Source organism: Fukomys damarensis, unplaced genomic scaffold (genome assembly GCF_012274545.1).
Source record: "Fukomys damarensis isolate Sample0158 unplaced genomic scaffold, DMR_v1.0_HiC HiC_scaffold_30, whole genome shotgun sequence".
Classification (NCBI taxonomy): domain Eukaryota; kingdom Metazoa; phylum Chordata; class Mammalia; order Rodentia; family Bathyergidae; genus Fukomys; species Fukomys damarensis.
The window spans coordinates 68,726,468-68,750,242 of NW_022900942.1; the positions used below are offsets into that span (position 1 = coordinate 68,726,468).

General features: G+C 44.1%; 1 protein-coding gene across 1 annotated transcript in view; it reads left to right on the forward strand.

Annotated features, from left to right (window-relative positions):
• The first annotated feature begins 673 nt into the window (after positions 1-673).
• The window catches only part of Cep192 (centrosomal protein 192), a 70,801-nt gene continuing 47,699 nt past the window's right edge, over positions 674-23,775 (forward strand). The window contains exons 1-11 of the mRNA XM_033757424.1: positions 674-766; positions 5,333-5,494; positions 6,374-6,499; positions 6,871-6,933; positions 15,351-15,514; positions 16,988-17,040; positions 17,598-17,718; positions 19,002-19,150; positions 20,215-20,356; positions 21,181-21,284; positions 23,171-23,519. Of these exons, the coding sequence (XP_033613315.1) occupies positions 5,337-5,494; positions 6,374-6,499; positions 6,871-6,933; positions 15,351-15,514; positions 16,988-17,040; positions 17,598-17,718; positions 19,002-19,150; positions 20,215-20,356; positions 21,181-21,284; positions 23,171-23,519 (1,429 nt within the window). The 5' untranslated portion in view covers positions 674-766; positions 5,333-5,336. The remainder of the gene's footprint in view (positions 767-5,332; positions 5,495-6,373; positions 6,500-6,870; positions 6,934-15,350; positions 15,515-16,987; positions 17,041-17,597; positions 17,719-19,001; positions 19,151-20,214; positions 20,357-21,180; positions 21,285-23,170; positions 23,520-23,775) is intronic.

Consider the following 23,775-nt stretch of genomic DNA (forward strand, 5'->3'; position numbering starts at 1 on the left):
GTCTGGCCTGGGGCCATCGGCACTTCGCCCTCTTCCGATGCCTGCTGGCCCAGAGGGACGGGCGCTCGGCTCCAGAGTCCGGGCCGGTGGCTGCGGCTGCACGCTGTCTGTCCTCGAGAGTCGCTTTTTTGTTTGCACCGACCGGCGAGTAACGGGTTAAGTCCGCGCTGCGGGGTCTGTCCGTGCAGCTCCTTTCCGCTCGCTTTCCCCTCGCTGCCTTCCCCTTATTATCAACACCTTCCTAGCCTTCCCGCCAGTGGTTTCCCTAAGAACAGAACGCCACACTAGACGTGAAGGTTTAGTCCCTCCACTTTTGCTTTGCACTTGATTTCAGACTTCGTTTCCTTTTCCACGCGCTGGTTTGGAGGACAGCTGTGGATGTGACAGCATTCCCATTTACGGCCACTATTCTGAGGTCTTTTTTTTTTTTGGCGTTTTCATTGCTTAAAAAATCAACGTTTTCTCCCAAGTTTCAGTTCTTAGGGCAAACTTTACGGTAAGCCTACCCAAATGCCTACTTGGTTCTGCAGTATTTATTAAAGTGCCAGGAGTAAATGATGCGTATTAGGAGGTCTGACTAGGTTTTGGGTTCCACAGTATGTACTTTTTGTTTGTTTGTTTGTTCGAGACAGGGTCTCACTATGTAGTTGAGACAGACCTGGAACTCACTATGTAGCCCAGGCTGGTCTCAACTCACAGCAATCCTCCTGCCTCAGCCTCCCGAGTGCTGGGATTACAGGCGTCCGCCACCACGCCCCGCAATACAGTATGTACTTTTAAATGTCTAATTGTACACATAGACCTACATTTAACGACAACAGAAAATATTCATACACCCAGAAGTGTTATTAGAGTAAACATCACTAATTTAAGGAAATAGCAAGAGAAGTATAAAAATGGCTTTGATTCACATATTTTGTAAGAAAAGAGTGTTATTCTCATTTTAGATGGTGCAAGAAGGATATATAATCTGATTCAAAGGGATGCTAGGGAATTTTATCTTTTAGGTCTAGGGATGTGTTTGTCCATGACGGTTTAAAACAGGGTGATCTGTTCTGAAACAAGTGGAATGAGGTACTACATTGCATATTGAGAAGTCTAGTGGATTGTGTTACCTTTGCACCCATAACAATAATTGTAAGTGCACTCTATGATAGGGACTATCAGCTCCCTGAGGTGGCCGCCTTATTTAGTTTTGCATTTTTGGAGCTAGGTAGAGTGATAATGATTATGTCGCATGAATGATCTTTGACATCTAAATTTTTTTTGGATTTGATATTCTGAATAGGCATAACTGTTGAAGAACTCTGTATATTTTAATGTGGTTTATGTCTATAAAAGAAGGAAGAATTTTGTAATTACAAGGCTAGACTTAGGCTGGCTAGTTAGACTTGTTCAGTAGATTCGTTTGTTTGTTTGTTTGTTTTTTCAGTAGTTTTGATTGAAAAGTGCTGGGCAGGTCTGGGACTGTAGCTTAGTGGCACAGTGCCTGCCTGGTAAACACAAGATCCTGAGTTCGATCCCTGTACCTCCCCCCTAGAATGTATATCTATGGATATAGATATATAAATATATTGAACAAAAAGTACTGGGCTGCAGGTATTGGGAATACAGTGGGTCTCAGTTCCAGAGATGAAGTTGAAGTTAGGTGTATTAGAAATTGCTAATTGTGAGAGCAGGAGAAATGAGAATGGTTTTCATATCCAGTTTATAGAGCCAGTGAACTAGGGATGTTGTGGTTCAAAATTTAAGATACAGGAAGAGCAGGTAAAGGGAAGGTGACACATTTGGCTTTGTGACCTGCGAGGGCTTCATGGGTAAGGTAGTTGTCAAAGAACCGCTTGAAAATAGAGGTCTAGCTGGGCGTGGTGGTGCACGCCTTTAATCCCAGCACTCGGGAGGCTGAGACAGGAGGATTGCTATGAGTTTGAGACCAGCCTGGGCTACATAGTGAGTTCCTGGTCAGTCTCAACTACATAGTGAGCCTGTCTCAAAAAAAACCAAAAAAAAAAAAGGAAATAAAGGTCTAGAATTCAGGCTGGAAGTCTGGGCTGATGGTGATTTAAAGATGCAGGAGGTGGCATTGATGCACAGGAAAGCATATTTTGGGGTCAGACTTGGCTCATAGGAACCCCCTGCTCCTACTTGCCCTTTGTGGTGTTGAAGTCTCTTGATTCCCTTTCTTGGCCTGGCTTCCTGAATAAGTAGGGGTAATGGCTACTTTACAAATTTGATGCAAGGATTAGAACAATGTAAATAAAATGCACATTACTCTTGACAGTAGGATAGACACAAAATACCAACAGGTTAGCTTGGCATTATAGATTGCTTCTTTCTTTTTTTGGTACCAGGGATTGAACTCAGGACCTTGCGCTTGTGAGGCAGGCCCCGCACCGCTGAGCTAAATCCCTGGCAAGATTTCTTCTTTTCACACATATTCCCAGCTCCTATCAGGTACTAGAAATCTATGGGTGAACAAGATAGACATTTCCCTAGCGAAGGGTGCAGTAAAAAATGAGGCCACTCACTGAGAAGGTTGTCAGTCCCTCTTTTATTTTCCAAATGCCTACTGTGTGCTAAGCATTGTTCTAGGTGTTGAGAACCAGTGCTGGACAGAGACAAGGCCCTCTCTGTTTTGTTTTGTTTTGTTTTTGCACCCATAACAGTAGCTTTTCCCACAGGTTTTAGGATGTAGTTCAGGTTGTTTGTGAACTCACTACGCAGTCCAAGCTGGCCTTGAACTTGTGATTATCCTTTGCCTCAGCCTCCCAAGTGCAGGCTTTACAGGTGTGCACCACCAGGCCTGGTTTAGGCTCTTGCTCTTAGAGGGCAGTTGTTTTGGTGGAAGAAGACAGACAAGTAGAAAATGAATAGTGCTAAGTGATGGAGGAAATTAGAATGGGTGTGATAGATGGTTGGACTTGAGCACTTGAGGGGCAGAGAGCTGAAGTGGGAGAGGTGACAGCGCCTCCGGGGTCTCATAGGCTCACCGTACCTGACTTCTAGTCCACGGTCTGTTTGGTTGCTGGGTGGCAGGGACAGAAGCACGGAGACTGGAGGTCTCAGCTGGGGAAGTTGTAGTGGTGGAGACAGATGTACACTGTTTCAGGCTGTGTTTGCGCATGGGTTTGCCCTCGGTACTCACCCTAACTACTCCAGGAGATGTGCTTTCTTTGTTGGCAGTGTTCTAATTGCGCTTAGTTGTCTTCAGGTGAGGTCTGTAATTTCCAGCTGACCTTACTGTCCTGTTTTCCCACAGTATCTGTGCCTGAAGGCGTTTGAGTTTGGGATCTTTAGGGTGCTTGATGTAAGCCTCATGACTTAGAGCTGAGGTCAGATCCTGGTTAGCGCTAGTGATGTAGGAGGAGCAGTGTTCATGTTCTCCTGGACGCTTGGCTGTGCAGGAGGATGAGAAGGTGGTGACAGGAAATGCAGATGACCAGTAGACCAGGTGGTTTTCTGTCTCCCCCATCCTAATATGGGAAAGTTTTGAGCGTGTTTGTAGAAGTCAGAAAGGACGATAAAAATATGGAAGAGAGGAAAATACAGGTATACTTGTATTGGAAGAGGAGATGCTTATTGACTTAAAGCTGGTGATTTGCTGAGTATTGACAGTTAGAAAACATAACATTTATTCATCTAGCAGACGTGTTGAGGGCTCCTCTGTTCACACTGCTCTAGGAGTGCAGTGGTAAGTTACAGTAGGCAGAGCTTAAATTTGGGAAAAACGGATGAAGAGGTGGATATGCAGCTGCTGAGTGGTAGTTGGCACTGCAGAAGCAAGAAGGCACAGCACTGGTGACCGCATGCACAAAGAGGTGAAGGAGGAGAAGGGCAAGACTGTGCACCTGGAGCCTTGGGCTGGGCAGAGGCCAAGGCCAGGGCAGAGCCTGCCTCTCACCTCCGAGAGCAGCAGGGAGTTGGGAGGGGTGGGCAGAGAGACAGGAGACCAGGTCAGAGACACTACAGCCCCTCTGGGCTCAGGACTGGGATTCACTCTGAAATCGATGGGAAACTCAGCAGTGCGGGAAGGGTGCGAGAGAAAGGTGATCTGTTTCCCCTGAGGCCAGGAGGCAGCGCTGGGCAGGTGGTGGCTGTGGCAGTGGCAGTGGTAGCTGTGATGCCTGGCAGGTTCTGGATGCTCATTAAAGCATTGCTTTTGGGTCGTGGCAAGGGGTTTTGTGGAGTGTGAGAGGCTGAGATCAGCGATGACACCAGTATTTGGTTTAAGCAGGTAGAGGTTAGGGTTGTCATTTTCTCTGATGGAGAAGACTGAAGAGCAGGCTTTCTTGAGGTAGCAGATGGAGGTACAGTCAAGGCTTGAGTTTTATGCACTAGGCGTCGTGGTGCATGCAGGAAGCTGAGCCAAGGGGGTGGTCAGTAGAGAACAGGTGGGCTACACAGTGAGTTGAAGGTCAGTCTGAACTATGTAGTGAGACCTTGTCTCAAGAAAAAAATTAAAAAGGTAGTTTTAGGTGCCTGTTACGGGTCTTAAGTGAAGATGACTTATGGGCAGTTGAGTATCTGAGGTTCAGGGGAGAATCTGGGCTAGAGATGTAGATCTCGTATGGTATGTAAACCTCAGACGCAGAAAGTGGCCGCAGTGGGCAGGGTAGGTGGAGAGATGGAGGACCAGCCCTGGAGCTTTCCCCTGGTGGGTAGGGTTGGTCCAGGAGATTCGGAGAAGGAAGAAGAGGCTGGAGAACTGGCAGGTGCATCTAGAGGTTGAGTGAAGGAATATGCACCTGAGTGCACTCTGTGGGTGGAGGTGGCTAGAGGGTCGGCAGCAGGGACGTGAGTGACTTTGACAGGCACCGTCTTGTGGGTGGTGGATGGAAGCCTGACCGGGCTGAGCTCCGGGGGACTTGGCTGAGAGCACGCGCTGTGTGGGAAGAGGTGCAGAGGAAAGTCTCAGGCATGTTAGAGAGAGGCCCTCGCTAGAATGATTGTTGGTGCTAGAGGTGAGCTCCCAACAGGAGCAAGGACACTGTATGACCAATCTTTATAGCTTCTCAATGGTCTTTGAACTTTCTACTTTATTGAATAATTACATTAGTCTGTACGAGGAAAAAATCTATTAGAACAGTCTTACTTTGGGTTGACTATCAGTTCTAAGATGATACATTTATTGTTGGGTGTTGGTTCTCAGCTGTAAAGCAGCGAGATATTCTGAGACTTCCTTTACCTCAGAGTATTTGTAATGTTCTCTCTTAAGGATGTTGCAAGAAAATTATTTTCTAAGATTATTAATTTCCTAAAATTATTGAGACTTATCCACTTGAAAAGGTTTTATAGTAATATTCGATGTATAAAAATACTTTTGTTACTGCAGGGAGATGGAAGGTTTTCGAGGCATCGTGGAAGAGTCATTTCCAAGTTTTCTAACCAACTCATTACTTGGTAATAGTGAGATTTTGGAAGATGTCACTCTCTCTTCAAATCTTGGCTTGCCTGTTGCTGTTTCCACACTTGCAAGGAATAGAGCTGGTGACAGGTGAGATCCCTAAAGCTACTTGTGCCCAGCCGAGCTGTGTCTGCAGGACAGGAGTTGGGGCTGGGGAGTGCCGGGTTGTGGTTCCTGCCTCCCTCTGTGCTTCGCTGTGTACCTGTTATTCTCTCCTCTTTCATCTCACTGGTCGTATCTGCTTCCTGTTCCATGTTGCGGAATACGGCAGCACAGACTCGGAAAACACACTGAGTCCATCTGTAGCTACGCAAGGAAGCTAATGAACTGTCTCTCAAGGATGACTTACTGGTCATCCCAAAGCCAGTCCGCATGGCTGTTGTGTGGGGTCACTGGTGTGTTCAGAGCTGTGTCAGGGCTCCTTTGTGCTTCCTTTCAGCCTGGGTCACACTTCCCTGGGCTGGCGTGGCTCTCTGCCTCCTCCAGCCTCTACTCTGTCCTGTGCTTCTGACCTAGTCTTACTCTGGTAACCTCAAGTTCCCCATGTCAGGTTTCTCTTTCTTAGAAGTTAACCCAGCATTTATTTTTCTAACTGTTCTTTCTCTAGCTTTATAACTACATAGGTATTTGGTTAAATGTACCGTATTTACATCACTTCAAGTGTGATGTATGCAGTTCACACGTCTATATGGGTAGTTAAATACCTGCCCCTCCTCCACCTCCTGTGAACCTAACCATGTGGTGAGGATTATCATCTTTACCTTTGGGACACAGGGGTTGCTAGTTCTTTAAGCCTTAAGATGTCTGTGGCTGAGTTGATGCAGATTATCACTCCATTGCTGCCCACAGTTTCTTTGCTTTGCACAGAAGCTGATGGTTTTGAACCCTGGGGATCCTGTTTGTCTTTTTTCCCCTGGTGGTTGGTGAATTTTAAATGTACGTAATTTAATTCTTAATAATTTTGTGTAGGTATCCGGATATCCAGGCCTCCTACTTAGTCGAAGGGAGGTTCTCAGCTCCATCTGAGTCGTCTCCCAGTTGCTGCTGTGATGCTGACCTGAGAGAGAGATTGCAGCTGAGCTTCCAGGGCGAGGAGTAAGTCCGTGCCTCCTTGTGCTTTGTGGGGCATCAAGTGTGATTGTGTCTCTGATGAATTCTAAGCATTTTTATTTTCTTCATACATTCTAATCACATTTTTAGCTCTTTAGAACATTTTTTTCTGACTCTGAAAATAATATATACTCATTGAAAATGTTAGAAAAAAATTATTAGGAAGACAGTAAAGTCCTGTGACCCACTAACTAAAAGGCAGCCACTGGTTACATTTTCATTTATCATATTCTGTGTGCACATACGTATTTGTGTTTTTTACAGAATAGGATTATACTTACGTTTGTTTATTTATGTATATATGTATTTATATTTCTTTTTCTTTCTTTTATTGCCTCTTGCCTGGGGCTGATCAGATCTTCGGTTACCTGTGAGGGGAAAATGATGGGGAATAAAGAGAAACAGAGACAATATTCAAGGTACAAGGGGGACCTGGAGGAGCCGGCCTCTAGTGGACAGCAATCTCTCTGGTGAACCCACTTTTATTAGCAAGCAAGAAGCATAAAGGGTGGGGTTGTGCATCATTTTGTAATAGTAATGGAAAGATATTTTGAAAAATAGGGAACAGGTCAAACTTTTACAAGGGGAGTGTGTGAAAAGGGAGCAGGTTCTTTACATTGTCCTCAGTAGATGTTGTCCTGTCATGGGAGCGCTGTGGTTACAAGCATTCCCCACACAGCCAGAAAGTATGCAGCTTTTTAAATGCTTTTCTGTTTCTTGAGGCAGGTCACATCGGCCTCAGGACTGTGGGGCATAAGTCACTCAATCTTGCCCCCGATAATTCCTCATGTAGCCTGTTCCCCACCAATATTATGTATTATTTTTAACTTTTAAAAGTTAATATGCTGGGCCGGGGATTTAGCTCAGCGGTTCGGTGGCCTGCCTTGCAAGTGCAAGGACCTGAGGTCAATCCCCGGTACCAAAAAAAAAAGTTAATATGTTGTGTTTACCTTTCAGTTACAATTAATGTGTCACAGTATTAATGGCCTTGTGTGTAAGTCTGTGTTTGGCATTTAGGTTATACAGTTCTGCTATCTTAAATGTAATGAGCTTTTTGTTTCTTTGTGTTACTGGGTATCAAACCCAGAGACTTGAACTTGCTAGGCAAGTGCTCCGCCACTGAACTCATCCCCAGCCCCTTTTATTTTTTTATTTTGGTTTGATGGTACCGGAGATGGAACCCAGGGCTTGCCAGGCAAACGCTCTGCCACTGAGCCACAGCTCCAGCACTTTTATTTTTTAATTTTAAAATAGGATCTCACTAAGTTCCTCAGGCTGGCCTCAAACTTCTGGTCCTCCTGAGTAGCTGGGATTTTGGGCATGCCCCACCACACCCAGCTTGGACTTCTTTATATATGTACATTCGTGTATAAATTTTGGACATTTAGGAGATTGATTTTTATTTTACAAGTTTTTTTTAATAAGAAATGGGAAAAGTCAGCTTTCTTTTCAGAATAAAAATGCAGAACAAATGGAAAATTATGGTATTTAACCTTCACAATGTTGAGCCTCCACAAATAATGCAACCGAGTTTTACTATTTTTAAAATTAATTTTATTGGTACATTTAAGGTATATAATATAATGACATTCACTGTTGGAAATTTCCACCTTTACATAATCAATTTTGGTTCTTATTTTTTCCCCATCCCCCTGCCATCCCTTCATTTTTTTTGGAGACAGAGTCTTGTTGTGTGGTTCTGGCTGGCCTCAAACTCACAGTGTAGCAGGGGCCGGCTTTGAACTCATGGTGATCCTCCTGCCTCAGCCTCCCGAGTGAGTGCTGGGATTACAGACATGCATCACCACGTGTAGCTCAGGTTTTACATTTTTGACAGCCTTTCTACATACACTCCTTCTTCTCCATCTCAGTTCCAAGATTTATCTTCATTCCCAATTGTGCCAATTCCATTGTTGTTCTGACAGAAAAACCCTTCCCAGATTTTATCAGAGTACTACCTAGTTGACTCCCCCACTACTACCCTAAACAACTGGAGAAGCTGGAGTGTAATGTGAGCCGTAGAGTCTTAATGCAGTTCGCGAGGGCCACTTAGTCCTTCTGTGAATCTGGTTGCTGACATTTCTATTACATTGTTTGTGACAGTGACTCCCAACTGTCATTCTCCATGAGAAATGGGGGGAGTAAATTCTTAATAAAAGACACCAGGTACAAAGCAACATTTTACTTTTGTTGTGATAAAAGTCACATTTTACAGATAAAATATAGAACCCTGAAATACAAATTCTCTTATTATGCATAATGCTGAGGTTCTCTACGATTCACTTTAAAACTGCAATTAGAGGGGAGGGATTTAGCTCAGTGGCAGCGAGCCTGCCTTGCAAGCTCAAGGTCCTGAGTTCGATCCCGGTACCAAAAAAACAACAAGAAACTGCAAATAAAAATGTACAAAAAAGGGCCAGGGATTTAAGCTCAGTGGTGCCACCGCCTGCTTCATAAATAAGCTCTAGGTCCCGAGTTCAATCCCCAGCACCAAAAAAAAAAAAAAAGCCAAAAAGTACAAAAAAGACAAGTAAAAAAATCAACCCACAAAACTTCTGAAAAAGGAATCTATAGGCACATTTTGTAGAATGTTTAAAAAGTTAGCCTACTGAAGAAAACAAGAAACCTTCTTGTGAGGGTTTTGGAGAAATACATATCAATTTGTTTTATTTGGGTATTCAGTAATACCTTGGTGATAACGCTGACTCCAGGGCTTCTGACCCCAGAATTGACCCTGCTGCCACTGGTTGTAGCCCTGAGATTGATTTTTAAAAAAGAAATTAATTTATTGGTACATTCTAGGTAGACAGTACAGTTACATTCATTACTGGGATCTTGTACCTTTACATGCCAGGGAGATTGATTTTTGTAGCCACGATTGTTTTCTCATCCTCTGAAGTCTGATTGTAGTTCCCTCAGTTTGGTTTTTATTTTTATTTTTTTGGTACCGGGGATTGAACTTGGGCCCTTGCACTTGCAAGGCCGGTGGCAGAACCACTGAGCCAAATCCCCGGCCCTCCCCCTACTTGAATAGTCACCTCAACCAGGAAATACAAGGCTACTGCTACCACCTCTCTGAGTCATATTGCCCATAGGAGATTATTTTATTAAGATAAATTTCCAGGGGCCAGGGATTTAGCTCAGTGTTTTTGCTGCCTGCTTTGTAAGTGAAAGATTCTGAGTTCGATATCCTGTACCAAAAAAAAAAAAAAAAAAAAAAAAAAAAAAAAAAAATAAATTTCTAGGATTTAAAACTGCTGAATCAAAATTTTTTTTTTTTTTTTTTGGTGATTTGATACAGGATCTCACTGTGTAGTTCTGGCTTTGAACTCACTGTGTAGCCCAGGCCAGCCTCAAACTCAGACCAGTCCTCCTGCCTCAGCCTCCTGAGTGCTGCGATTATAGGGGTGCATCACTGTGCCTGGTCTACTTTTTAAAATTTTATTGTTACATGTTTACAGTACATAATGACAACATTCATCATGGAGAATTGGTACATGTGCATAATACATTTTGATTCTTTTTATACTCCCTTCCCCTCTTCCCTTCCCCCTCCCTCTATCTCTTGGTTAAAAATATTTCATTTTAAAAACCATTACAAATCAGCCATACTCTTTTGAAGACTTATACCAATGAGTATATGTGAATGTTTATTTCTCTGATCCCTGCCCAACTTTTGGTGGTACTATTTTTAATCTTTGATTTTAGAGATTAGAGTAATTTATGCAAACATGCATGGAAAAATGTCTGGAAGTCTGTAAAACCAAAATGCATATATAATAGTTACTTCTTTATGGTGGTATTACAGACACACTGAATGAAGTTTTTTATTTAAATTTGTATTTGAGTGTATATGGGATTGAGCATACCGTAATGTTCATTGCTGAGCCTTCTGTTGTGAATGGCCTTGGTGGCCTTTATATTAAAGATACCAATTTTTGTTTTTTTGGTTTTTTTTTTGGACAGGGTCTCACTGTGTAGTTCAGGCTGGCCTCAAACTTGTGATCGTCATGCCCCTGCCTCCTGAGTGCTGGGATCATAGGCGTGCACCACTACGCCCTGCAAAGATACCAGCTTTTTCATGTTTATTCTTTATTCACTCATTGTTCTTTTACCTGAGTGCCTGTCCTGCACCAGACACTTTCGGATGCTCAGGAAAAACCGATGAACAAAACAGATGGTAAAAGTTATTAAAATATGCCCATTTCAAGCCGAGTGTGGTGGCACAAGCCTGTAATCCCAGAACACTTGGGGAGCAGGAGAGCTGGAGCTTGAGGACAGCCTGGGTTGCACAGCAAGAACCTTCCCTCTCAGGAGGAAAAGCCAATTTCAGAGTGCACTGAAGGGAAGAAATGGATGATGCTAAGAAGGGTTTTAGAAAGGCTGAGACGGGGTTAGTGAAGGTCTTCGGGGAGGTGAGTGAGAGCCAGGGCTTGACAAGGGCGTCAGTCTGTGGACCCCAGGGAAGAGGCCGGAGTTACTGAGACCCCTACAGTCAGCTTCCAGTCCCCTGCTCAGTATGTGACACAGGCCTGATAAAAAATACACTACGAGAGAGAAAGTGGGGCTCGACGACCAATGTGCGTGCATCTGACAAAAAGGTGCTGCCAGTCCCAGGCACTGACTTTTATTGGCAATCAGTTGAGGTGAGGCAAGCTCCGTGCAATTTTTATGGACATTAATGTAAATAAGACTCAAAATACAAGACAGAGCATTCTCAAATTAGGAACAGAATAGACAGAATAGGTGGTTGTAATTAGAACATTGTCCTTCTAGCCTTAAGGTTTTATTTAGTTTGGGAACAGAATTTAGGTACGAGTTACTCTGACCTTGGCACGAAGGCTTTGGCCAGACTCACTTCTCAAAATAAGCCGATTGTGGGGTTCATTCTTCACAGCCTGCTTTGGGCATAATCATTGTCACAGTCATCTCCACGTGAGCGCAGGGTGCAGCCGCATGAGAGCCAGGGTGGAGTGCGCTGGGGTCGCAGAGCGGGACCCTGTCCTGACTCGGAGTGGAGTGGAATCCTTGGAGGGTCCCGTCCCACGCTGTGTGAGGGGCCTCACTGGCTGCTGTGTGGGGTGAGGGTGGGAGCAGGACGACCACCAGGCTGCCGGAGTGAGGGAGATGGAGAAGAGCACCAGTGTGATGTGGTATGGAGGAGCTGAGGCCAGGAGGGACGGACAGAGCGCTTAAGAGTTACCCAGCAGAGGCAAGAGGAAGACTGTCTTGGAAGCCATGGTGAAGGCAGATCTAGCTAGATGAGGAAGCACACTACTGTTGCCTTAGCTGCTTGAGGGGCTCAGCTTAGCCCAGGAGTGGGAGGCTAGCCTGGGCAGTGTGGTGAGACCCCCAGCACAGAGCGAGACAAAATATACAAACAACTGGGAATGTGTTAAAGAAGAGAGGCGGTCCAGTGAGTGTCAAGAGCTGACCATGTGGGAGTGAGGGAAAGGGAATGGGGGTGCTCAGTGGGGACACGGACAGCCAGACCCTGGAGCTCGCCACACAGGAGCAGGGCAGGGCGGCTGTGATGCCGGCGGGTGTCATGGGTCAGGACACAACACGTTTGCTGGTTGCTTGAATGGTTGTTCGTGCTGTGTATTCTCATGGTATCAGGAAGGACCTGGAAAGGTGAAGCTCAGTTCTGTAGGAGGAGGAGAGCGATGCTGGGGCAGTGTCCACACCCGGGAGGGAGCAGCCTCAGGTGTGCAGCACCATGGGCAGCGCCTGCCTTAGCCGAGGAAGCTCTCCTCCTCTCCCTCTCCCGCCCTCCCGGATCTTCTGCCTGCGTGGTGCCTTTGGTGGGAAGTGTGCTCAGGACAGGGAGCTGTGGTTGTCAAGTCAGTGAAGTGCTGGGGGAGGAGTTGGTTGGAAAAGAAAATAATTTAGGGGATTGTAGGATGGTGGAGGACAAAAGGACACAGGCCCTCCTTGTGGATGTGTTGTTTAACTTGGGAGTGTCGGTGCGGTTGTGATATTTCAGGCGTGTGTGCCTGTAGACATGCAGGGGTGTTGGGTGGAGAGCCGATGTCTCCTGGAGAGGCGGGGTGAGCAGCTGTGGCTGTGCGCTGGCCCTGGGGTGCTGGTGGGGGAGGGTGGCAGGGAGTGGGTGTGGTGTGGATGTGGGTCCCCAGTGGGTTGAGGTCACAGAGCTGTGGCTCCAGAGGAGGCTGTGCTCCGGCGAGGCTCCAGAAGGGGCCTGCATGTAGTACGAGGAGCAAGGAAGGCATTTGTGTTGCTTCCCCATGACCAGACACAGACACCAGGGTGGCAGCAGTGGCTTCACAGGGTGTTCAGGCTGCTGTGACAGCAGTAGAGGGAAAGGAGCTTGTTGGAGGGCACTTGGAGGGAGGGGAGAGAGGAGTGGCAGCAGGAGTCCTGGACTTGCTTTAGGGGGTGAAAGGAGAGGCTCAGGGCTGCGTGGGTCTGGTGCCCCTGCTGGTGTGGCTGTCTGGGCTCTCTGGATGGTTGGTAGAGGAGAGCAGGTCTGGAGCATCCTTGCTGCCCTGGTGAACCCAGGACAAGGAGGCCCGCGGAGAGACGGGGTGGGCAGGCTGGAGAGCCACCTGGCAGGGGGGCATACGAGGGGCAGGGCTTTGGTCTCCTTGGGGAGCAGAGTCTCATGTGTTTCATAGTGTCTTTATCCCAGACCTGGAATTCATGAATGCGTTAGCTAGGTATTGAATTGAAGAATAAAAATAATTTTCACAAAAGTTTGAATGCAGGCCAGGGATTTAGCTCAGTGGTTCCATTGTCTGCCTTGCAAGTGCAAGGTCCTGAGTTCAATCCCCAGTACCAAGAAAAAAATTTGAATGCATTGCTGTATTGTGAGAAGCCTGATTCCGTTTTGGTACTTGATCATTTGGATCTGAACTGATTACATTCCTCTGGAAACTTAGAATCCCAGGTCCCTGGTGGGTGGCATCTCATCTGTTCACCAGATTCTAATTGGCATCAATCTGCAGATGTGTGTGTTATAGTTCTAGATAATTATTGTTCCTTTGGCAATTTTCTTCCAGTTTTCTCTCTACAAGAGAATTTTGGATTGCCTGGGCTGACCTGTTTTTATTGTGTTTTTCTAGTTCTTGTTTTCAGTTTAAAATGATAGTTTTTTTGACAAGTTTCTAATTTATTTTTAACCTTTATTCAATCACTTGGCAATCATAATTTTAATCATAAGAGCTGACTTACTTTCTTGGTCTTTTATTTTTTTAATGGCTCCGCTTTTTGTAGATACAATAGCTATTTGAATATTTCAGAGGCATCAAATTAGAATTTTTCATGCTTGTGAAAGTGATTTCTTGTCTTAGGTCATTTGTTTAGTTTGCCTGCCTTGACTTTGCTATCTCGAGCTGCTCTTGCTCTGTGGCTGTGGTCCAGGGCTGTGTGTCCTCGGCTGCTGTGCAGGCCTCATTCCTGTCTGTGTGGGGTGCATGATGGGAGTCATTGGTGGCCCACGTGGCTTGAAAGAGAGAGGCTGGGAGTCTTGAGCCGGGTGCTTTATTCTTTGTTTGCGGTGCTTTCTTCCTCATCGCTTCTTTCCCCCAGGTGTGCCCTGGTGTGCAGCAGAGCCTCCTCCCACAGCCCTGGTAGGGTTCGGCCCTGTGCACAGCACCCTTTCACTTTCTTGGGTTGGGACAGACTTGTTCCTGTTGCTCCTTTCTGCATGTGGTCATGAAACATTTATGCACCTCTTCCTGACAAGTTCATTTTCTTCTGTGCTTCTGGGACTTTCTATTCTTACTGTGGATCGGATCATAGTTTTCCTTTTTTCTGCATATCCTGTTAGCTTTTCAGGTCCCAAACCTGGGGTGGTTAGTGTGGATGGTGCTGCTGGTTTTTATAGACTGTCTTACTGCCAGTTTTAGTGGTCTCCTGGAAGTCGTTCTTGCCACTTGATCTGAAGCTCATGACATATTTTGAAGTTTTTGTGGACCAGCAGGAGAGCTGCACTGTGGGTTTGTACTGGGGATCGAACTCAGGAACTTGAGCTTGCAAGGCAGACGTGCCACTGACCTAAATCCCTGGCCCTTGTGCTGTGGTCTTGAGAGATTAGATTTGTCTTAGGGGTGATGGTGAATGTAGTGCCTTTTTGTTCACTGTCTCCTCTGCCTCTGTTGTCCTAAGGTTGTTAATGTTCCATGGTCATGCTGTATGCTTTTCTCAGGGCAGGGCTGTAAACTTTGGAAATTAAGTTGTGTCCTAACTGGTTTTGTATTTATTCCATGTCACCATCTTGCCTCCTGTTCTCTTCTCTTTTTGTCTTCTGCCAGATATGACTTTGTGTCCATTCATGATCAGCCCACCCACCCCAGCTGTCTTTTCCTAGAGTAAATAAAATGTTCCTTACTTAACCATGAGTGCACCTTTAGTTTGCCTGTGGCTTTTCATGTACTACAGCTTCAGTAAAAAGGTAGAGAAACCAGGAAATAAGTTGTTGTTAGGGTTGCAGAGTTGGCCTCAAGCACAGGGTTGGGACTTGGGAAGTATAGAAGGGCTGTTTGCACTTTTCCCATCTAGCTGACTTGGAGCCCATTCTTGGCACCTGTCTGTCAGGGCACGTGTTTGGCACTGCAGGGTTTTCCCTGCCACTCCTTCCCCACCTCCCTCGCCCCTGGGAGCTAGCAGGAGTTTGGGAGGAAAGGTGTCCTCAGGACATCATCATTTTCATTTTCTGGCTGGACCCAGAAATGTTTCTTCTCACAGTGTCCCTTTTTATTGCTTTTAGAATGATGAAATATATAACTGGTTAGTAGATATTTTATAAACTTACCCCAGGTAACCAACATTTTGCCGCTAATCTGTTCTCTAATAAAAACAATCCTCTCTCTAGGAAAAAGAACAATAGAGAAAGTCCTTGTCTGCCCGGTGCTGTCCTGAAATCGTCTTCTCTTCAGAGTGAAGGACCAGGTGCGGCAGAGCAGCCGGCTGACGCTGCAGCCACCTGCCAGGCCCCGGCCCCTGCAGGCGGGGCTTCACCATCGAGGCAAGCGCCAGGTCTGCACTACTCGAAGTCATTCCTGATGCGTAGATTTTGCTCTTTCGTTTTCCCTTCTTTGGACTGGTGTGCATTTTATGCTGGCATGCAGCGATCTCCCTGGTGATAGCATATTCACCGTGCTTTGTAGGAGAGGGTCTCCTCACTGCTCCCGTAGCCCGCCTGGCTGACTAAGGCCGAGGTCACCCTTCCTTGGGAGACTGTGCTGTCAGGTGGCCACAGCATGCAGCTGTTCAGGACAAGCTGCCCCTTCCCTGTACCTGTCACTCTTCTCCCACTGGTACTTTTGTGTTCCTATCAAGTCCTCTTTGTTCTGTGAGCTTATTTGTATATAACTTATAAGTTATAAATTCTCAAAGAAATTATTGTTTTATAAGAAAACTAAGTTGAATATTTCAGAAATACTCCAAAGTGAATCATTTGAAAAATTGCTGTTAAAATTAGATGTAGAAATTGAGGGAGAGAGGGATTACAAAAACGTGAGGAAGATTGTGAAGAAAATCTACAGGCTTCTATTCTGTGATTCCTTTTAAGTAGTTCACATTCTCTTTCATTTTTAAAAGATATAAAGAAAACCCTGAAAATTGAAAACTGCATACTTTTGACATATATAGCAACAGTAGCGTGTAACTGCAGCCGGTAGTTCAGTACTCAGAAGACCTTGTGTGATCATGTTAAGAAATGAGATAGGTGAAATGAATAAACATTTGTTTTAATTAAAAAGATTTAAGGGGTACTTGTGTTTCTCTTAATGGAAAATGTCGATAGGTCCAAAACTACAGCACCTGTACTGGTATTAGCTCTTCATACTTGCAAATAACAAAAGAAAAATAGTGAAATTGCACTTTATCAAAACCACAAACTTACGCTTCAAAAGGCACGATTGAAAGAGTAAAAGGACAAAATATGGGAAAAATAATTTTCAAATCAAAACTGGAAATTGAAAATTACATGTTTTGGGCTTATATAGCTATAATAGGTAATACAGCATTAGTTTTCCTGGTATTTTAAAATTATAGGAATCATTGATTTCTTTATATTTTAGTATGCATCTCAAAAAATAGGGACGTTTTCTTACATGAGCATAACTGACAAACAGTTCTTTTCTTATTGTCCAGTGTGGCAGACCTTGGGCTTGTTGCACAGGGGTCTGGGGAGGGTCGCCTTGGTCCTGTCTTGTAGCCGCACCTTTTGGAGCCTCAGGCGGCCCTCTCCCTGGGCTTGTCTGTCTGCTCACGGGGCCGTCCGCATCCTGCATTGCTTCCTGTGTCCCCTGCAGTGTCTGCGTGAGTGCAGGTGCAGGTGTGGTGGCCTGTGCACAGACTCTCCAACTGAAAGGACCAGTGATGGTCTGTGTCATCATTTGAAAGTACTTATGTTTCACAATAAAAATGTTTTCATTAATTTGCCGTTCTTAGGTCTTATTGGCTATTTAGCTGATAAATATTTTCTGTTTTTGTTTTTGTCAACAGACTCTTTTGCTGACTTTCATGTAAGATCCTGGACGAATAATCAGGAGTACAAGGTAGATGTTCATATATTTGTTACCAGTTTCTGTGTTGTTACAGAGGCGGGAAAGTCTGTATTTCACATCAGGCTTTAATTAGTATTAGTTGGAAGTCTTCTACTTGTATATAGCAGAGCTGCAGTTGGTCTAGCTTCAGCAGAAGTGGGAGATTATCTCCAGTGATAAGTAGGCTGAAGGGCAGTGCTCCAGTGCCTTGGGTACTTACGAGGTCTGCTTAGCACTGTCCTCTGTAAGTGTAAAACTGAACGGAGGTCCCACACTGTGCAAAAACTTGGCATATGTTTTGCAGTCTAATGCTTAAGCTGGTCTGAATTATTATACTGTATGTTTAATATTACTATAAAATAAAAGCAACATGTAGAGGGAAATTATTTTCCTTTTGGGCTGTGAATGTTCTTAGTACTTTGTTGGGTGCTTTTCATTGAGTAAATTGTGGCGTTCAGATCCAGAGCACATTGTAGATGGAGAAATGGTTGCTCCTTTTGTAGCCGTGTGCTGTACACCGAATGGAGGAATAAATGGGCTACTTTTATGCTCCCTATTATTTCTTTTAGGTCGTTGTACCTGATGCCCAGGAACCTTCTGAAGACAAGACTCTGAACAGTGACTTTAGCCACATTAGCTTATTAGAAAATGAGAAACTCATGTCGTTGACAAGCTTGGAGGATTCTTCTGGTACTGAGCAGTGACTTGTGTTCCCCTAGTCCTTGCCTTGCTTATTGCACTTCGTGTCATGACTTCGTGGCAGTCGTCATTATGCCAGCTTCTGGGTTCCCTTTTTCTTCTGCCTGCTGGCCCTAGGGTGGCCATTTCTGATGAGTGAATAAGATTAAAACATGTCTTTCTGTAAGTGAATCCTGATAAGGTTATACTCAGCCCTCAGTTTGACATCATTAAGGTGCGCAGTGGCCACCTGAAGGTGCCCCCTGTGAGAGCAGGGAACTAGTTAGCACGTGTTCTCTGAGATTCCTCAGCCAAGGACGGGCAGGAGACACATGCACAGCTCAACTGGAGATTGTGTGATGTGCACCTCAGTTGTGCAGAAGTGTGCTTGGAAATCATGGGGCTGATGGTCCTGACTGAGGAGGGCATCCATGAAGCTCTTGGGGAAGGGATTCGGCCTGGTTGGCCTGAGGTATGCAAGAGAAATCTCATAGGGATGCAGGAGCCGCTGCAGCAGTGGCCCTGCCGTGGGACTCCCTGGCTGTGACTCGAGACCAGCCAGTCTGGCTGCGTGGCAGCTTCATGCACCCACAAAAATCCCAGAGAAGCAGCAGTGCCAAGTTGTTGAAGCTCTGAGGGCCAGGCCAATGAGCTGAGTGGGATGAAGGTGTCTCGCCATTCAGGGCAGGTCTGTCAGCTGAGTTTCTGCACTTGTGGGCTGTGGAATGTAGATAAGGAATTACTGACGTGAACTTAAGAGATACTTGTTTCAGAGGCTAGATTTTGCAAGGTGAATTGCCGAGCCAAGGGTTATGAGCATTAAGGCTCCTAATGTTGATTGCAAAGTTGACTTTCTACCAGGCAGTACGCCTGCTGGCCCTGCCTGTCATGCAGAGTTCTCCCTCAGTCTTGCCCTTTGTGATCTCTGAAAACCTCTGAAGTGTCATCTTCCTCCGTCCTTTGCCTCTTTCTGTAATAGGCTTCTCTGTCCTTTTTGGTAGCAGTAACTACTCACATTTTCTGAACTGTCCGCTCTTCCCACTGATTTGTGGTGATGCACTTACTATACCTGACACAGTGTGCCAGGGTCTGTCTCCACCCTGTCCTCTCGGCACGGTCACTTATTCTGTTCAGTGATCATGACTGAAGTTATAGTCATTTCCCCATGACAGATGCAAAAACAATCATGCCATTCATTGACCTGTTCATGTCTTTTCAGCCTTCTTGTTTAAAAATTTTTCATAGGTCTGTTCCTACTTTAAAGCCTGTCCTAATTTTTCTCCACGTCTCCATAGATGATGACATTAATGATGAAGAGTTTTATGATGATCATTTGGAGGCTTATTTTGAACAACTGGCAATTCCAGGAATGATTTATGAAGACCTGGAAGGACAGGAATCTCTAGAGAGAGATTTTAGATTATCTACAAGTAGTCCTAGTCAGGTATGTTCCAATGTTTATGATATCTTTCAGAAATTTGACATTAGAAAATTACTGTTGGTCTTACTGGATGTTAACACTAAATTTAAGCCCTTGGTTTCTTTAGATTCTGTTTTTCCCAGCCTCGATTGATAAGCAGCACACATATTTCCTGCTTCTTGCTTTGCCCTTGCCTGCAGGAAATGAGAAAAGGATAGTATAGTGGACTTTGTTTACTATATTCACATTAGCATTTTTTTGGTCCCTCCTGAAGTTCTGCCTTCCTTGAATCATTTGGAAGGAAGTTGTAAACTTTTTATGGCATTTTTTCTGTACAAAAGAACATTTTTAGGGCTGGGGATTTAGCTCAGTGGCACTGCGCCTGCCTTGTAAGCACAAGATCCTGAGTTTGATCCCCAGTACCAAAACAAACAAACAAACAAAAAATTTTTATACATAATCACAATTCTGTTATCTAGCTTTGATATAGTTTAAATTAATTCACAAGCCCTACTCACATTTCCCAATTTCCCCAAAATATTTTTTATTTTTTAAGATTCAGAATTCAATCAAAGATTATATTTCCCTGTGATTCTCATATTTCTTTATTCCTTTAATTTGGAATTCTTTGTTGACATTAAACATTTTATAAAGTTTAGGCTCTTTGATTTGGAGAATGACCCATAAACTAGATATATCTGGTTGCTGTTTTCTCCCTGGCTAGATCAGATAAACATTTTGGCAAGAATTCAGGTGAACCCTTCTTGTTTGTTGGGTGCAGGACAGACATAGGTGGTGGTGCTCTTGGTGCTTATGAACAGTAGAAGGCCCTGCTGTGCTCCTCGTGGCGGCTCTGGGAGGACCCCCAAGCTTTCCTAAGCATCCTGTCCCCAGTGGCCCTTCCCGAACTGGCTTCCCTTTACTCCCTGAAGCCTTGGAGAAACAAGTCGTAGTGCTGATTCTTCTGCTCTTCTTTTTGTTACCTGGCACCTCTCAGTGAGCAGACCTCTTTGGGGCCCCACATGTCCCTCCTCAATGTGTTTCATTTAATGGAGTGGATGAACACAGCTAAGACATTCTTTCAACAGGCACATGAAAACAGCAGCTTAAAATGTAAATTTCAATCGGAAAATAATAGTTCTCTGATTTCCCATGGCTCCTGTGCATTGGGAAGTTCTGAAGTGACTCACAAAGAACCTGAGAAAGGCCGTGCTTGTTTACCTGGAGCCAGTAAGTGTTTACATGTGCTTCCCTCGTTCTATGTTTCATGTCTCCCTTTCATTTGCTTTTCTTCTTGTGGTGCTGGGGATTGAATCCAGGGAGAGTTGCATTACATCCCCAGTGGTTTTTTTTTTTTTTTTTTTTTTTTTGAGCTGGGGTCTGGCTAAGATTCCCAGGCTGGCCATGAACTTACAATCATCCTACCTCAGCCTCCTAAGCAGCTAGGATAACCAGTACCTTTTTTTATTAAATTCATTTCTTTGTTGATGTGATTTCATACATTAACGTCTGTCTCTTCAAATCTTTAGACCGTCTAAAACTTCAAAATAGATGTTAATAATTCCTGACTTCCATTTGCCTCCTTGGTTAAATTTGCTTCTGTGGGTTGTTACTTTTCTATGTGTTACTGCAAATGAGATTGTTTTCTTTATTTTTAGCATAGATTTTGAGTAAATTACTATTAGAAACATTACATTATGTTCTTCTTGGATGAGTTTTATGAATGCTTGCATTCTGTGAAGACATTTGAGAATTAGAAACTAATTTTCTGCACAGCAGCAGTTTGCCATGTTTATTATCTTTGGCTGGTGCTCCTTGAAATTTCCTAAACTTGTCATAGGAATGTTAAGTATCAGATTTATGTGAAATAATTGGGCTGGCAAAAAGTAGTTATTACATTACTTTATGCAGTGTTACATTGTCCCATTAACTTTTTTTTTGTTTGTTTTTGTGGTATCGGGCATCAACCTCAGGTCCTTGCACTTGTAGGGGAGGGGGCAGCACCACTGAGGTACATCCTTGGCCTCGTTCCATTAACTTTGGTTTGTTTTCAGATCATTCCGCAGGTCCTGGAGATGGTAGAATGCCTGTAGACGGTGTGTTTCTATTTTCCTCAAATACCTGCAGAGTTGAGAAGGGAAGGGTAGACCATACCAAAGTAAGTTTAAATTCATTTTCTTTAAATTTTCTATGAAAAGGAAAAAGGTTTTTGTGTTTCTATGATGTTTCTTTAAAAGAAACAATTACTGTTGACTCCTGAAAAATATAGAAAAAATACAAAAATCACTACTGGTGTGTGTGTGTGTGTGTGTGTGTGTGTATATATGTTATTGCTAAGATTTTATTAACTATATAATTGTCTATGTTTTCTTTAAACATTTAATTTACATTTAGATTATTGATTTAAAAAATTCTTTAGCTTGCTGGGCATGGTGGCGCACTCCTGTAATCCCAGCACTTGGGAGGCTAAGGCAGGAGGATCGCTGTGAGTTCGAGAGCACCTGGGCTACATAGTGAGTTCCAGGTCAGTCTCAACTACCTAGTGAGACCCTGTCTCAAAAAACCAAAAAAAAAAAAAAAAGAAAAAAAAATTCTTTACCCCAACATGTAGTCATTAAATAAAAGGGCAGATTAGTCATCTTTTACTTTGCTCAAGTATATTTCCTGTTATTTCTGCTTTTTATGTTAACGACACCCATTTCTCCTGGGACTGACCTGTGGTGGTCATCTCTGACTGCCTACTCATTGCCCTTTCCTTGGCAGCACTGTGTCCCAGGACTGTAGGCCGGCCTTTGCTCCGTGGGGGAGTGAGCGCGGCTCCTTGTGGGTGAGGGAGAGATGGTCATTCCACCCCAGTGCTAATTACACCTGTGATGTCCTCCTTGTTTCAAAATAATGTCGTGGTTTACAGGTGTTTGGGTTAGGAATTGGATACATCTTCTTGGGGAGCACGATTGAAGACACTGAAGTGTCTTATTCAAAGATAAATCTATTAGAGAATATAAAACTATTGGCATTTTGTCCTATACTTTTACATCTAAAACTTTATATAATAATGTTGACAAGTCACACCCAATAAATGACACTAGGATTTGAACTACTCTTTTTTGTTGTGAAGCCAACATACTTTCTCTTATATGGAACTCTCTCCTTTTAGTATTTTTACTTTAGAAGCTGCTGCTGAGGCTGTTTTTTTATTGCACATCTCCTGTGACAGTGAGGGCTGTTGCTTGTTTTTTGTTTGGTTTGGTTTGGTTTGATACTGGGGATCAAACTTGGGACTTTGCGCTTGTGAGGCAGGTAGCGGAACCACTGAGCTACATCCCCGGCTCGTGAGGGCTGTTGTTACACCTTGTGTCAGCATTTCAGACCATGAGCAGCTGAATGTCTCAGACCAGCAAACCTCTTCCCAGCAGCTGTTATTTTAGATAAGAACATTTCAGACAGTGCTGGAGAGCAGCATAGTTTTGAGACACTGGCTTAATTTGCTGTCTGATAAAATAGTTATTGGCTCCTCAGGGGCATTGATAGTATCTGATATTGCCATTAAGAGATATGAATATTTGTGTTTTCAATGGGTCTTATTCTTCCCAGCTTTATGAGGCTGGTGGTCACGCTAATGGGCTTAACCAGTCTTATAGAGACTGTATTGGTAACTATATTAAATGTGCAGTTCTGTCATCTTGTAATGCAGTAGACAGAGAGAAACCACCTTGTCTTCTAAAGCTGTTGATGTGTATGTTTGCTGTGAGCCCATTTTAAAGTTAGATTTTGGCAAATTGTGTAATATTGGTTCTTTTTTTTTTTTTTTTGCTACTGGGGGTTGAACTCGGGTCCTTCGGCTTGCAAGGCAGGCCACCGAACCACTGAGCTAAATCCCTGGCCCTAATATTGGTTCTTACATAGCCTAAAATACAGTAAAATACTGAATAGACTTCCTTATATAGTAAAAGTCTTATATCAAGTACATAATTTTCCCCATAAAATTTTAAAATGAGTTTTGACAAACAAAATTTTTTGTTTCCCTATTACTGATTTTTAAAGGAAAGTACAAAAGAGGATGTTCTGGTGCAGGGTCCTCGTGTTGTCATTGAGAAACTTCACTCCATTTGCTTCCATGGCATGGACGCTGGCAGAGGTGATTCTGACCCACCTGACTCTTTGAGACAGGGGGAAGAGCCTCCTCAGTTGGCCTCAGATTCTGGAACCATTTTGCTCGAGGATAGGGGCCTAGATGCTGAGGCTTCTGCAGTGCTTGATCAGAAAAGTGTGGGCACAGCATCTCTGAAGCATGCTTGTGACAATGGAACCAAGTCCACTGATACCTTTTGGTCACCACCCTGTGAAAGGAGAACATGTCAGTGTTCCGAGTCCATGGACAGCAGTAAAGACCGTAAGGAAACTGTTTTATCTTTTCAAATAGTATTAAAGAAATATCTGAGATGTGTATCTATTTCAAACATGGATGTTTCTATGGGGAGCTTGCCAGTCTTTCATACTGAAGTAAAGATTTTAAAAAATTATTTATTTATTTTCTGGAACTGGGGCTTGAACTCAGGACCTTGCACTTGTGAGGCAGGTGCACTGCCACTGAGCTAAATCCCCAGTCTGAGATTTTTAAATATTCTAGTATTGGAAAATTGTTGCTC